This window comes from Nannospalax galili, unplaced genomic scaffold, assembly GCF_000622305.1.
Source record: "Nannospalax galili isolate Female #2095 unplaced genomic scaffold, S.galili_v1.0 scaffold761, whole genome shotgun sequence".
In the NCBI taxonomy this organism is placed as follows: Eukaryota; Metazoa; Chordata; class Mammalia; order Rodentia; family Spalacidae; genus Nannospalax; species Nannospalax galili.
Genome location: NW_008346389.1, coordinates 1,309,103 through 1,325,617, shown reverse-complemented (window position 1 = coordinate 1,325,617; position 16,515 = coordinate 1,309,103). Strand labels below are relative to the sequence as shown.

The 16,515-nt window shown below is 42.9% G+C and overlaps 1 protein-coding gene across 19 annotated transcripts in view; it reads left to right on the top strand.

Annotated features, from left to right (window-relative positions):
* The window catches only part of Trpm3 (transient receptor potential cation channel subfamily M member 3), a 559,244-nt gene that overhangs the window by 489,288 nt on the left and 53,441 nt on the right, over positions 1-16,515 (top strand). For 11 of the 19 annotated variants that reach the window (XM_008842767.1, XM_008842777.2, XM_008842766.1 and 8 more), the window contains 3 exons: positions 4,323-4,451; positions 8,316-8,567; positions 14,678-14,852. In XM_008842767.1, the coding sequence (XP_008840989.1) occupies positions 4,323-4,451; positions 8,316-8,567; positions 14,678-14,852 (556 nt within the window). Of the gene's footprint in view, positions 1-4,322; positions 4,452-8,315; positions 8,568-14,677; positions 14,889-16,515 lie in introns of all 19 variants that reach the window. The other 8 variants (XM_008842764.1, XM_008842761.2, XM_008842756.2 and 5 more) reach the window with 1 other exon arrangement.

Genomic DNA, 16,515 nt, shown 5'->3' with positions numbered 1-16,515 from the left:
TACTATAGCCTGGCCACATGTGTGCTGTTTCTCAGCACTGGAAACCTCTCAGCCTGCAGAGCCTTAAAGATCCATTCTGTGTCCTTTTGTGAAAAGTTAACAGATTCCTGATCTAAAGCATAACAGAACGCAATGTAAATAATTGCATCAAGAATTTTTATCATTTAGATGAACACTGATCTCTCTTATCCTTCCAAGACATCTGTTTTTCCTTCTTTATCTGTGTTCTGTTTTGCCATGACTCTAATGCTTTGATTCTCTTGGTGTCCATTCATCTCAAAAGCAGTTTTCAGCCCCAAATCCTTTTTCATCACCAGTGCCTTGCCCAGTGATTTGCAGCCTTGACGCCAGATGGTGATCATTGGAATCACTTGCAGAACTTTTCTGTGTTTTTTAAAGACAGGGTCTCATACAGGTTGGCCTGAAACTCCTTATATTCCTGTCTCTCAAGGGCTGGGATTACATGTAGGTGTCATGCCTACCCCTTGGAGCACTTAAAACATGCTGACATGGGGCTCCATCCTCAGGCTCTGATATCATTGGTCTGGTATAGCCTCAGAGCTCCTCAGGAGATTGTCATGAGCCTCGAGGGTTGAAAAGCCATGGACCAAGACAGACATTAATGAGTTTTAGCCCATTATTTTTAAAATCAGATTTTCAAGAGGGATTATTAGGAATGACAATTCCTGGACCCATCATAGACCCAACTGAATCAACTTTACAGAAATCAGCTGGGAGGCTTTGAACAGACTCCCTGGTATAGTTAATGACTAGGAAACCTGGGACACACCGCTTTGGATGCCATTTGCAGCACATTAGGGGAGCTACCTCTGACAGTCAGGGCTAGGTTTCCAGCTCTCTCTTGCGTAGCTAACTGGTTTAGCCTCAGGAAACTCATCACATTTGGGTCCACCAATAGGGTTTTAATCATTCTTAGAAATCTGGATTCACATGTTGACAAAACCTGGACATCAAGAAAGTGACTGAGGACAAGAGTGCCAGGATTTGGGACCCCAGAAATGCTCAACAATAAGATTACCCTCTGGCTCAACTGTCCCATTTGCTTTTAGCTGTGTTCCCTGTAAGAGTATTTCTCTCTCTCTGGTTTCCAGAAGTGTCCTCTCCTCTTCTATGATGCTCCGAAAGGAGGGGCCCTCCTTAGTCCCCTATGACCTCTGTCTTGCAGGTTTTCCAAGTACCAGGCTGAGTCCTCTTCCATTTCAAGATGAGGGGAGGCAGGAATCCAACTGGCTGACAGTTCCTGTCTATGCTGAGAGCCTGTCTCAAGTATCAGCTAGAGAGGATTTGAGTTCAAAGTGCTAAGTGGCCACAGGTCAGAGGATATGATATGGGTTTCTTCAGCAGTGGCAAGCTCTTTCCCAGAGGCCCCAGCAAGTCAGATGATTTACACAAGATAGCATACATGAGATGGGACTTAAATCCAAGTGTCACTCCAATTCTCTCTGCCTACAGTCCTTCCTCCAGATACATTGGACATGGATTCAGAGGATGAACCCAGTTAGCAAAGTCACTTATGTACTAAAATGCAAATGTTCTGTAGAAATGTGTGCATATGTAACTGGGCCTTCCTGTGACAAGAGAATGCCTTGGAATGTTCGGGGATTTCTGTTGTTGTCCTTTTAAGACAGGCTTTCCCTGTAGAGTCCTGAATGGCCTGGAACTCACAATTAGACCAGCCTGGCCTTGAACTCACAGAGATCCACTTGATTAAAGGCATGTGCCACTACGCCTGGCATCCTTGGAATGTTTTGCACTGACCTGGGTAAAATGACAAAACCAGGGTAGCTAACCTGATTCGCTTCACCTAAAATCAATAGAATATTATCCACCAAAGGAAAGGGAGATGGAAGCAAATTGAGGAAAAAAGGAAGCAAAATATACTGTAGAGTTTTAGTCACTGAATTCCTTTCTTTGGGTTTTAAAACTGTGCACACAGGGACTGCAGAGGGGATGCCAGTGTGTTCTCAGTGGTAACCTGAAACCATGGGAACCAAGCCACATTCAGAATTAAGTTTTAAAGACCGTCTCTTTCATGAGAAAACTTTAAGATTCACTCATATGGAGATCTATGGAAACCTAGGTGTGGATTCATATAGCAGTCAGGGTGGGAGTAGTGATGGGAATACAAAATCAAATCACCCAGGTGGAGAGCAAGCTCAGTTGACCCTCAGCAACTGCATAACTCACTCTCTGCCATGATCTGTTTCCAGATAATGATATTGTTTAACTCCAATACAGCTTTACCCTTTAGGAGGTAAAGGAGGCGCTGGGGAGTAGCTCAGTGGCACAGTGTTTGCTCACCATGCACCAGGGCTTGGTTTTAACCTCCAACACCAAAAAGAAAAGAGAAAGAGAGAAAAAACAGTAAGGGAATTCTGTGCTACAATTGTGTCTACAAATGTGTTGGCAATATAATAAGGTACCAGAGGTGCTTCAACTTATATTTAGAATCTACTCACTTATTAAGAAAAATGAAGGCAGGCACTTCATTAGGACATAAGACAACTCCTCCGTAATTCCTATCTCCAGCCAGACTTCAGCTTCCACCACTTTAAGTTGCCTTTACAACCCCAAAGTCACCCAGGGTCTCCAGCACCCTCAGATCCTCAATCCTCTTGCCTACATGGTGTCCTATTTTTTGCCACATCACCCCAAAGAATGCAGATTTGAATAAGCTCACTTTGAGTTCATGCTCACATCCTGAGGCCAGTCAGAGCCTTGCTCAAACTTGATGCATTGCCTGAAGAGGGTTTAGCTCATCTGCCATCTCCCTGGAGGTGAATTTTCTTCCCACACTGACACTGGGGAACCTTTCAGTAACATCCTGAAAGCCTGAGCCCTGGGGAGTATTCCCCATACCCAGCACTTCAAGTCAGTCATATCAGGACTAGGTGCTGGCACCTCAAGAGGATTTATTCCCATGCTCATGTACATCAGGCCACACATGCCAGGCCTTCCTGTAAACTGCCTTGTCTTTTCTTGTTTTGTTTCAAAGAAGCAGAAACCAAATCAAATATTTCAACTAGGGTAGGCAGGAAGGCAGTACAGTGAAAAACAGGTGAGTCCCTCCCTACAAGCCAGCACTTTAGGTCAAAGAAACCAAGAAGACATAATTAACTTAGAGAACAGAAGTGGGGATTTGAGGTTAAGTTTCAGCTATTTCCACAAGGATTTGGCCAACTTACAGTGTCTCCCTGTGCTTCTTATGGACACTACTCTGCCTGGCATCCATCAAGCAAAAATCTACTGTCACTCTGGTATAGAAAGCCAAGACTGAGCCAGGCATGGACGAGCACACCTTTAATCCCAACACTCAGGAGGCAGAGGCAGGCAGATCACTGTGAGTTCAAGACCAGCCTTGTCTATATGGTGAGTTCCAGGCCAGCTGAAGCTACAAGGAGACCCTGTCTCAAAAAGACTGAAAGGAAGGGAGGGAGGGAGGGAGGGAGGAGAAGAGAGAAAGAAAGAAAGAAAGAAAGAAAGAAAGAAAGAAAGAGAGAGAGAGAGAAAGAAAGAAAGAGAGAAAGAAAAAAAAAGCCAAGACTTTAGGTACTGGAGAGATGGCTCAGTGGTAAAGAGCACTGACTGCTCTTGCAGAGGACCTGGATTCGATTCCCAGCACCCATGTGGTGGCTATTCACCCTCTGAAACTCCAGTTCCAAGGGATCTGATGCCTTCTTCTGACCTCCATAGGCATTGCACAACATTGGTACCCTTACACACATGCAGGCACACTCACATTAAAAATCAAAAAAATAGTTTTTTTTAAAAAAAGAAAGTCAAGACTGTGCTAAGCAAGGGCAGCCCTGACAGGCCAGGTTCTTTTCTAATCTGGAAGACACAAAAAATGGGTGACTACCAGACAAAATCATGTATGGTGACACATAGGTACAAGCAACACACTGGTCACATATAAAGGTCGAAACAAAGATTGCATGTTCAATCATTTCAACTACTACAGCCTTTGAAAAACTTCTTAAAGACACTTGCCACCGAGCTCAATAACCTGAGTTCTATCCCTAGAACCCACACGGAAGAAGGAGGGAACCAACTTCTGTGCATCATCTTTGGACCTCTATACAAATGCACAGGCACATGCACACAAAATAAATAATAATAAATAAATAAATAAACAAACAAACAAACAAATAAAATGCTTTGATAAAGTTTTCCAGTTGATGCTGTCACAAGCTCCCTGTCCTGCTTGCTGACCTTGCTCTGTGCTGCCCTCCAGTGGCCCTGTTCGAGGTCAGCACTCCAGGACCCCCACAGCCAGAGCACTGTATTTTATTTCCTTACAGCTGGCGTATATCGGATACCTGATGCTCTTCAACTACATCGTGTTGGTGAAGATGGAGCGCTGGCCTTCCACCCAGGAGTGGATCGTCATTTCCTACATTTTCACCCTGGGGATAGAAAAGATGAGAGAGGTAACTACTTCATAAAAGTAAACATGGCAGGAACATGGTGGTTCATTATGTTTTGTGGATGGAGGGTTGAAAGGGAAGCTTGGGATCCAAATTCAGCCCAAAACTGTTTTCTCTGATGCTGCTGAGGGTTACTGATTTCCTCTTTGCCAAACCCAGAGGCTTTTCAGGGCCATTAAGCCTATTTTCTGCTCACAGGCCTTTTGCCCCAAGACGTCTTCAAGTTGTCTTCGCATCATTTACACCTCTCTTGTCTCATCCCTAGGAGCATGCCTTTTTAAGTTTTGCTATTTTTAGCTTCCATTTCAACCCCTTGCTCTCTGGGTCTCTGTGGACACAGTCACCAATTCAATCTCATTTCTTCAAATGCATTTCAGCAGCTGGGGAGGGGGGCTCAGCTTGTAGTCCTTTATTTAGTTTATTCTCCAGTTGGTTTCTTCTCAACATTTCTCATACACATGCTAGCTGCCAGCCGGTCTTCCACCCCTAGGCATCAGCATGGTGGATGGAAAACAGTTCTGATTGTTCAGGTTGAGGATGTGGCAGTCTCCCTTTTACTTCTTCATCCACAGAACCTAAAAGGAGGGACTGAAATGCCATCCTATATGACTTATTTGAAATCAAGCCTAACTTCTCAGACAGTGGAATATATATAATTCAGTGCTAAAAAGAAATGTGCTGTGAAGCTAAAGGAAAGCAATGGGGGGGGGTAGATGTGTATTACCAAGAATAAAAAAGAAGTCTGAAGAGAATACAATCTGTATGAGTCTAACTATATGATATTCTGGAATGTTTTAAAAAATCAGTAGTTTCCAGGGACCAGACATTGGAAGGGTGAATAGATGAAGCCCAGGGGCTTCTGAGAGCATAAAATTGTCTGTGCAATACCTAATGGTGGAATTATGTCATCCTGCATTTGTCCAAACCCATGGAACGTACTCCATCAACAACAGTGAGCCCTAACGGTAAGACGCTGGGTGATGAGGCGCCAATGTCAGTTCACTATTTGCAAATAATAATAATAATAACAATAATAATAATAATAGAGGTTGTTGAAAATGGAGAAGACTGAATCTGTGTAGGGACAGGGGTACTAAGGGAAATGTCTGCACCTTCCTCTCAACTTTGTTGTGAACTTAAAACTGCTCTAAAAAATGAAGTAATAAAAAGAAAATGCTAAGCCCAGGAACCCTTTAGATTCCAAGCGCTTCTAAAATGAATCTGGTCAAGAAGCTGTCCACAAGAGGGCGCTACAACTTTGCTCAGTGCTCTGCACCAGAGAAAACAAGCCCGGAAGCAGGTGGCAAGGTGATGCGACTCCTCTGCATGTTCCCTGAAACTGCAGTGAGTGGGCGGGGCCTTCTCAGTAGAAAAGGATCCTGTAAGGTCTGCTGCATGTCAGGGAGTTCCAGAACAATCATGGCTGCTATATTATAGTGGGTGGGCACCACAGAACAAATAAGATTGCTACAACCCACAAACCCTTCTCCATCATCCAGACAGATTCAAAGGTCTTCGCTGTCTTGAATTTCATCTCTGGAATGTTCTCCACAAAAGATGCAGTGTCTATTACATTTGATTGTATGAAGATTTTTTTTTTTTTAAAGACTGTATTCAGAGTCCTTCTCTTGAGCTGTTAGACCGTTTGGGAACTGTCTGAATTCTAATTAGCATTTCCCCATCCTGAGCGTTTAGGAGTGGTATTCTAGTCCCATCTGATAAGGGACTGGATTAAATGATTGACAAGCAATGGATGCCTGTGTTGTGCTAGCCCTTGTCTCCACTGCAGCCTCCCATTCATGGGGCCTTCCGCTTCGTGCGCTGTGCTGTGGCTTCCCCATTTGTAAACTGAAAAACAGTAATAAATTTGCCTGGGACTCTGTAGCTCTCAGAATTGAGCCTGCTCCCGCAAGGGCCCTGCCGCCGTGGGTGCCAGCTGGCTCTGACTCAACGCCCAGCCTTCCCCATGATAAGCAGAGGAGGGAGAAAGACTGGAGACTGGAGGCTGTCCAGGGACTGGGCTGAAAGAAGACAGGGAGCAGCCTGTACTCCGCGGACTGTTCTGGAGAGGATGCCAAGCGGGCAGAGCGCCAGCCACCTCCAGGCCTGGCTATCCATTTCTCCTGAAGCGGCATGTCATAGCAGGCAGGGCGGGGCTTCCGGGGCTGGGTCAGGCCAGGGTCAGTGAAGAGTGAGCCTCTGTGGAAGAGGTGGGCAGAGAGGCTGTGGCCATCTTTGTGTCTGACCTTTCTCTCTGCGGCCTGGTAAGGTCGCCTCTCACCCCGTGTGAACTTGAGATGCTCAGCTGTGGAGTGGGTGAGGACTACAGGGCGCCAGCCTTCCTGCCTCCTTGCAGTTGACACGCGGGCCCTCGGGAACTCAGACGCAAGATCCTGGAAGCACGGGAAAGTCCGCATGCTTCCGTGCCTTCCGAGCATACGCAGGGAAGGCTGTGGTTTCAGGCGCTGCCTCCCATTCTTTCTCCACATACTTCTGCATGTAATCACCAGAGCCAGCCGTGGTAATCCCTTAATAGCACGGGTACTGTTTACACCGGGCCTAAGTAGACGTTATCTCACCCGAGTTCTCCCACAAGTCTATGAGGTCAACGATAGCTATGATGACATCCATCCCCTCCTTATGGGTCTGGGAACCAAGAATAAGATTGTTTGGTATGCCACAACTAGGAAAGATGGCTAGGTCTGAAACGTGTTGGGCCATCTGAGGCTCTTTCCACTCCCCCATGATGCTCTGCTGGGTCCAGGATGCTAAGGCCAGTGCTGAGGGCTGCTATGTCTGTCTCTGTCTCTGTCTCGCTCTCTCTCTCTGTCTCTCTCTCTCTGTCTCTCTGTCTCTCTGTCTCTGTCTCTCTCTCTCTCTCTCTCTCTCTCTCTCTCTCTCTCTGTGTGTGTGTGTGTGTGTGTGTGTGTGTGTGTGAATAAATTGTGAGAAAACGATCAGAAAAGCTCTAAGGTCTGGCTCATCCTCCCTGGCCCTCCTCTCCCATGCCCATGCCCAGAGTTTTGCCTATCCTGGGCATAGGATAGATTATTTTGTGTCAAAGCAAGCCAGTGTGGCTACAAGTAGAGAATGAGGCAGAATATGGTGGGGGATGAGTAGGCCGGGGTAAGGACTTTAAAGGAAGCCATCGGAAACATTAAGCGTGAAGTTATCACAGAATTTGTGTGTTGCTAGTCTCTTTAAAAATTAATAATAAAATAAAATTTTTTGAGCTATAACTTACCTGTAACAAAATGAAGAACCCCTTGGAGTACAACTTAATGAGTTTTTTGCTTACATATACAACTGTGCAATCACCACTCAGATTATGGTTTAGGTCTTTAAAGGGCATGTTAGATGCTGCTCAGAAAATAGATGGTGGTCTGGTGACTGCAGTGAGGCCAGTTAGAAGACAGCTGCACTCATGTGCCAGTTCTAACAGGAATTCAGCAGCAGTCAAGGAGATGGTGAGAAGTGGTTGATGGGGTTGTACCTATAGATGACAGGAGTTGCTGGTGCAAGAGAAGAATGGAGGCATTCTCCTGTGGGAGTGTCCTAAGGTCACTCCATTCTGAAGAGCTGTTTACTGCAATGAAGATTTGGGGGATCTGCTGTGTGTTGGGAACATATAACGCCATAGAAAAACCCCAATGTGTTTCTCAGAATTGTCAGACACTCCAAAGGATCCAACTTTTGCTTAGATCTGCATAACTGGATCACCTAAGCTTAACTTAATTGTGCATCCATAGCACACAGGTATTCAGCTAGACACAGGGAGACAAAGCCAGCTTCTTATGTCAGCTGACAACAAACGAAGCAATTTCCAACTGGTCAGAAACCAGACCTAACCACTCTCCTGCCTTGCAGATCCTCATGTCGGAACCTGGCAAGCTGCTCCAGAAAGTGAAAGTGTGGCTGCAGGAGTACTGGAATGTCACTGACCTCATCGCCATCCTTCTGTTCTCCGTGGGAATGATCCTTCGTCTTCAGGACCAGCCCTTCAGGAGTGATGGGAGGGTCATCTATTGTGTGAACATCATTTATTGGTACATACGTTTACTAGACATCTTCGGCGTGAACAAGTACCTGGGCCCGTATGTAATGATGATTGGAAAAATGGTAAGCAAGGTCGTCCAACTCCATGTTACACATTCCCAGAGGCAGAGTGATGCTATAGGAAGAGGGATGTAATTCATTTGGATCTGCCATTGAGGTCCACAGTCCCATGGATGTTTTCGTTTTTAAATTCCTTTTGAGAGTTTTTGACTACATTGATGTACAAAAAGTAGGGAATTCAAGCATAGGCCAAGATCACCAACTTTGTGCCAGGCACTGCAGTAAGAATTGAACAACTACGCTGTTTCATGGTATTGAGACAGAGGGGAAGAAAGAGTACTTTCTTTGCATGCAGGATGAGATCACTGTCATAGCGATATCTGTGGAGTACAAAAGAGTCACAGGTCAGGACGAGGTTTAGGCAAAGATTTCATTAGGGTTGGGCTCGGAGGAGGAATGAGTCTCCACGCAAAATCTAAAAGATTTTGAAGCTTTGTAAAAGATGAATCTTTGAAATGACTTTGAAGTAGGTTGAATTTGAATAGTAGGTGTTTTGTCATAGAACCTATGCCTCGAATTTTTTAACAAAAGAATATTAAGTGGCAACTAACATGGTTCCACACAAATGGCCCAGGACTTTCCAAATTTCTTGATTATACTCCAGCCTTCAGACTTCTTCCATACAGATTGACCTCTCATAGCCAGCCTCAGTGAATGGGAGGCATGAGTTTGTGACTTCCCTCCCGAGACTGACTAGAGGAACAACCAGAGCCCGAGGCCCAGAAACTGGGCTCTTTTTAAAATCAATTCCCCATGTCTCTAAAGACATCCCTGACATGTGGAAAGCTAAGCATATCCACCCTACCTATGCAAACACCTGCTCATAAAAATTCTCTTCAGTAATAATATCTACTCCCAGTGTTTGAGCTGTTAAAATTCAACCTGGTCAATAGATGTCCTTGTTTCTTGTCATTCAAGTTTTACTGTAGACATCATTGCTAACTCGGTATTTATAAAACATCTGTGTATAAACTTTACTGAAATGCATCTTAAGTAACCAAAACTCTGCCTATTCAAAAATAAAATAAATTTAAAAATTAGAAAACACCATGAGCCGGCCATGGTGGCAGATGCCTTTAATCCTAGCACTTTGGAGGCAGAGGCAGGTGGATCTCTGAGTTCAAGCCCAGCCTGGTCTCCATAGTGATTCCCCATGCAAAGAAAGGAGGAATTTAAATTCAAAATGAATTTACCTATTCTCATTGAGATTCAGTTCCCTCCCTTCTGAAGTAGTAATGAAAAATATGTATTTTGAAGAGTTGTGACAACTAGAAATAACACATGCTAAACAGAGTTTGGCTTATAGTGTGGTTGATAAATTATATCTGTTATGTTTATATTGTGTTTTTTAATATTTTATTATTTTTATTTTGTGTGTATAAGTGTATTGCCTGCATGTAGGTAGGTGCACCCATGTCGTGCAATGCCAGCAGAGGTCAGAAGAAGGTGTTGGATCTCCTGGTACTAAAGTTAACGATGGTTGTTAGCCATCATGTGGGTGCTGGGAATTGAACCTGGGTCCTCTGTAAGAGCAGCCAGTGCTCTTAACTGCTGAGCCATCTCTCTAGTCCCTATATTGTGTTTTAAAGGACGATGAAAAAAGAAGATGGTAAGCATAGTTCTTCTATATAACTAACCCTTTTAGACACAAGCTTGGTATTATCATACAAACATTGTTTAGGGAAAATACCACCAAACCTATTCTGGAGAGCAAAAGCTTCGATTCACAACTTGAGTTACCTAAATTGTCCTAAATCAACATGGTATTTTTTGAGGAGAAATAAAAAATGTATTACTCTTTCATTCTGCTTTGATGCATTCCTTTGACAATGAATTTAAGATTTTGCTAGAAAATCCTGTTTGTGGATTAGGACTTAAGAAAAGGGATCTGTGGACCTCCCCTCTCAACTAATATATAAAAATGCCAAGCATGTACCACTGTCCATCCCCCTGACCCCCACCCCCAGAATTGGGACAACAAAAATGTCTCCAAACATTGTCAAAAGTCACCTGAAGCACAAACTTGCCCTCTGTGAGAACCACTGCATCAAGGATTAAGTAACCTTATTGGCTGTTTTCTAATTGTTACTTTATTTTAACAAAGTCTGCAAAGACCCAAATCCAAGTCAATTAATTTTTAGTCTGGGTAGCATTTAAATGCTTGAAATATCTAAAGCTACATTAATACAGTGAGATTATTTTAAACTCCATGTCTATCATTTTAATAATGGCATAATTTCCCGTTTTGACTAGGATGAAACCTTACTAAGGTGTGAGCAAGAGGGGTGTACTGCATTTTCTCTACTTTTAACTTATGAATGACTTCATTTAAGTAGAAAATGAGGATATTTGAGGACTTTGCTTCTCTTACAGGATGCTTTTAAGATAATTGGCTCAGTAATTGAGTCATCGATCCAGAAGATAGATAAAATATGCTTGTAGAATTTATCAGTGAGTCAGGTGGGCTGCAGCCTAGAAGCTTTAAAGGGTTCCCAGATGTGTCATATAGAAAACCCTCAACTTCAGAGGATCCCTGTTTAGTGCTCTGAACCCAGGTAGCCCAATGTGCCCTGAGGTCTGGAGACAGCTGATGAGATTCCCAGATACAAGACACCCAGGTGCCCATTCTGAAATGGTGCTGTGTGTTTGCTCTGGAAGAAACCAGCACACCAAATGCATGGCAGCACACAAAACCTATGACTCCAGGATGCTTCCAGATCTGCAAGTCCAGGATCAGTTGAAATCCTGACTCCATTGCTTCATAGACCGTTTCTCAAGGGAATTCTGTAAACCTCGCACTAAACTCACTTATGTAACAGAATAGAAACCACAGTAGGAGTCATGGTTTACTGTGTGCTGGGTACCGTGTAGGACATATCTTCAGTCCTCATTGTTGCACCCCAGGGAGTCTGTTAAATAAACAGACTCAGCAGGAGACAGGAGTAGGATTCTGTCTCTACAGTCTGACCTCCTTTCAACCCTAATAACAACACGTTAGCATTTATGAGAACTTACCACATGTTCACATACCATCACGTTTAGTCAAAGGTAATACGCATGATTGTTGTTATCCCATTTTAAAAAATTGAAAACAAGATTAAGCAACTCACCCTGGGCCACTTAGTTGACTTTCGTTTTCTTTATTAATGGTCAGGAAAAAAAAAATTACGGGGTGGATTTTTTTTTCATGTAGCTATTTTTACTAGCAGTGAAGATCAAAATTCAGGTTGTCTGGCACCTGAGAACACGGGCTTCATCACCACTGTGGCTGCTCTTCTCTGCTGAACAGACTGAAAGATATTTATAAGACTAGGACGGAGTCTTAGCATCAAACCAACTGGATAAGTTAACTTTGAAAGCAAAGGAAGCCTGCTCCTGTTCTCATTAGCAGTGCTCAGATCTTGGTATTTTTATGAAAGTGAAGACTTCTAAGTAGATGCTAAGCTAGTGGGAGAATTATTTTTTTCTTTCAATGTTTTGACCTTGTGGATAGATCTCAATATCAATCTAAAAAAAAAAAAAAAAAACCTAAAGAAGGGAACTCAGTACAGCTTCTGTATTTACTGGCTGTTTTCTTGGGTCAGAATTGTTCCTAAGTCTCATGAGTACACACCTTCTCTCCAACCCACCTTTTAATCAGCACAAATAAACATGACATGAAGCCCCATGTGTCCTCCTCTTTCATTGATAGAACTTTTTGTAAATAAATGATGGAAGAATTTTACAAAGTGCAAAGAAGAGAGAAGATGCTGCTGCTTCCCCTGAAACCCTGGGTCACCTACATAGGGTTCCGAGACAGTAACTGGAGAAAAGAACGACTACCTGACCATACCTGTGAGGACTGTAAAGCAGGAAACCTGTACAAAGGCCTGTTTCACTTCACAGTGTATCTCACTTGGCACATAACTTTTGAAGTTGCCTTGAAAGTTGATTAATTGATCTAAAATATATTGAGACCCCTGTGTCCTAAGCCACCCAGGACGACAGTAATGTTTCAGTTCCTAGAACACATATCATGAAGCATACCTTTAATCCCAGTACTTGGGTGGCAGAGGTAGGCAAATCTCAAGGAGTTCAAGCCCACCCTGGTCTATATAGCAAGTTCCAGACTAACCGGGGGTAACAGTAAGACCCTATTTCAATAAACAAAGCAGAACAATAAATAATAAAAATTTTAAATTAATTTAGAGGGATGGGATGGGGGTTGGGGGGCTTTAAGGTAGAGTGTGTGCTTAATTTCCAGCACAACAATAATAATAATAATAATAATAATAATAATAATAATAATAAAGTATTTTGGAGCTTTCATTATCACTGATAATTAGAATCCATCTTTTCTGTGGATGGGTACCCCTTATATTATAATAGCCAAAAGAAGGCAGTCTTTTGTATCAGACGGTTTGATGCAAGAAGTGGCAACCAACTTCCAAGCAACATAATCCTGCACCAGATATACTGACTTATAAAAGGGCAAAGTGGAACTAACCATTACGTCTACTGAGAGCAGGGGCTCAGTCACTGTCAGGACTTGCTCTCTTTTTCTGGTACATCTGCCTCATTTACTGATGGGAGACTCATCCTCCCACACACTAAATTATTATAAAGATGAACATTTCAGAGAAGGAAATGGAACTACTCTCCTGTTCAGATTTAAAGAAATGGTAGATCTGGCTGTAATCATAGTATTCAAGAAGCTGAGGCAGGAGGATCACAAATTTCAGGCCAGCCTCAGCTCCTTAGTAAGTGGAAAGACACCCTGGCTACATACAGAGAACATGTCTCAAAAATACATAAACAGAAGATTCTTGTTGCCCTCTCTGTGTCACATGCCTCCTCATCATAGGTGCTAATGAATAAGGTCCCACAATTAACCTAGCTTGGAAACACACCTACCTGAGTAGGCAGATGAATGGGAACTGTTTCTTAAAGAAGGAAGCCACGCATTGTGGGCCAGGCAAAATCAACAGTTATTGCATCCTCATCAATTTTAAGTAATGAAAGGAAAGCAGTTCAGCAGGTGGAAAAGAGATCCCTGATAACATATCATTGAAACAAACAAGGAAGAGGGAGAAGAAAAAGGAATGGGAAGGGTAACGTTGTGTTGGGATTCAATCGGGAGGCTGTTATAAACAGGTCAAGAAGAAAATCCATCATTTCAACAGCAGGCACAGGTATGGCTCTTGAAGCCTCATGCTTCTAAGACCTGAGAAAATACCCTCCATAATAGGATACCCTACAGGAGAAGGAGAGACTGGGTAGGGTTCTGAGAGACTGACAGAGAAGCGATGTAATGGGCTCCCAAGAATCAGACATGGTGGATATTTGCTCTGTCCTAGGTTGATTTATAAGAAATTATTTTCTTGAGCTTTCCAGTGCTTTGTTAGCCTTCCAGAACTGAGAACAGGAATTCACTGCATTGCACTAGTTCATAAAATAGTCAACTATCCCAATTCCAAATTTTCTAAGACGAAAGAAACCAAAACAGGATGCTTGTCTTCTCCATGAGCAGAAAATAATGTTTATGCTGGATACATGTGGAGTCCCCAGGTTCTGTATAATAGCATTCCAGTACCCAAATTTGAATTATGTCCCATACACATTCATGAAAATTGAAGGAGCTCCATTGCATGTGCCCTTTTTTTTGAGCTACTGACATCAGTATTCAGTACACAGGCAGCAGCCTCGGTAGACCAACTGTCCTCTTAGCTGGCCACAACTCCCTATGGGGGCGTCTATTAAACTCCCTCAGAGGTAGGGAGGTCAGTGGATCTGAGAAGAGTTAATGGGAGGGGATGAGGATGAACGTGATAAAAATACAGTGTATGAAAATTCTCTGCCGAACGTGGTGGCACATGCCTTTAGACCCAGCACTCAGGAAACAGAGGCAGATCTCTGTGGGTTCCAGGCCAGCTGGAGCTGCAGGGAGAGCCTTCTCAAAAAGACAAAAAAGAAAAGAAAAAGAAAAAGAAAAAGAAATTCTCAAAAAAAAAAAAAAAAAAAAATATATATATATATATATATATATATATAAAACTCAGAGGATTCCATCAATGTAAGTATTCACAGACATGCTAACATGTGGATCGGCTTTTGTTCCTTCTCCACCCTTCCAGATGATAGACATGATGTACTTTGTCATCATTATGCTGGTGGTGCTGATGAGCTTTGGGGTCGCCAGGCAAGCCATCCTCTTTCCCAATGAGGAGCCATCTTGGAAACTGGCCAAGAACATCTTCTACATGCCCTATTGGATGATTTATGGGGAAGTGTTTGCAGACCAGATAGACCGTAAGCAAGTTTATGATTCTCATACACCAAAGTCAGGTATTTAACTTCAATTGGATCACGTCTTTTCCAAGTTCATTTGTTTGTTCTCAATAAATGGCTCAAGATAGAGGACCGATTCCTAGTTTGCTATCTTGGTGGAAATAACCAATTAGCAAAGGTGAATATAGGATTTTAGCAAAGTAGCCCTCAGATGTATCTTTAGGTATGTCCTTTTATGACACAAATTGACATCTAGTATACTAAATTTGACATAAAAATGAACAATTTAAAAAGATACGATTTTATGTGTGACTCAAAACTCTTAAGGCCATGTTTTTGTTATTTCATTACTGGGAATATATTATGCCAAAACTACCCACTCTTACCCTACCCCTCGTCTCCCTAGCCTTTAGGAAATAAATTCCTTAAGTCTGACTTCAACAAATAAACAATTCTCAATTTCATCATTAGAATTCAAGATTAAGGGCAAACATCTGTATGGTGTTTTCCTTGTATTGGAAACTATTCTCCAACTGACTTTCCCACTGTCTTAAATTATGTGTTATTGAGACTCATATGAAGCTAGACTTCATTGCCAGGAAGTATGGAAAATGCCCTTAGGCCATAGACCAAGTTGCTTGCTGTAAATGCCAGAGGGGGGAAGCGTATCTATATCATGAAGCGATTTAGTGTGGACTGAGAGCCAACAGGCCCCCAATGCCGAAAGCCCTAATAGATGTTCATTCTCTGTAATAAACACCCATTTTGTGTGGAGTTGGAAGATAGTTGTAGTCCAGGAGTCTGTTCCAGGATTTTATTTGGACCAAATGTCAAGGCACACCAGGCATTGGGAAATTACTTGGGAGAAAGCATCCAAAAAGAAACACCTTTCAGTTGGAGGAGTGGAGACCCAGGAGCAGCTCTTTCTCATTTTCCCAGAGGAGTTTAGCTCTGGAAATAACAGTGCTCCAATATTTTTGAATTATCATTTTTCAGACATTTTTTTGCTGACAGCCCAGTCATCTGAGCCCTGGACTGTGAACACGGATTAAGGTTACATAACCAGGTAGTATAACTTACTAAGAACAAGGACGAGTCAGCAAGCCCCCACCTCCCCATCCCAGGTAGGATGGGGCTCAGGAACATAAGGACAAATGACACTCAGGGTTGGGAGTCCTCCTGCCTGTGGAGAGCAAGTGTATCTGGCAGCAGAATACACCAGCATGTCATTTGCCCCTCCATGATATATTTTGAACAAATAGCCTTCCCTCCTCAAAACGTGTTATCCAAGGCAAGCAAGACTTTTTAGAACACCTAATTGGAACAAATATTTGTTCCACGAGACTTAGCCAACTCACTGAGGAAAAATTTTAACTCCATCCCAGGTTATAATGTCTTTGGCTGATAATGTGCAGACTTCACAAGGCAGTTTCCCAGGGACGGGAATTTCCTTTAGAGCGCCTCCTTTCATTTACATTATTTTGCCTTTTCAAGCTGTCTTTTCTTCCCCAAAATGAGAAGAAGCCCCCATGGGTGTTTGGGCAATGTAGAATGGGAGAAAGGGGAGGTGCAGATGTGTTTTACAAGTAGGATTCAGTGTGTCCCTCTACAGTGGCCATTTATTGATGTTGTACTATGACCCAGCCTAGTGCAACAAACACCACCATCTGCTGGATAAGAGGAT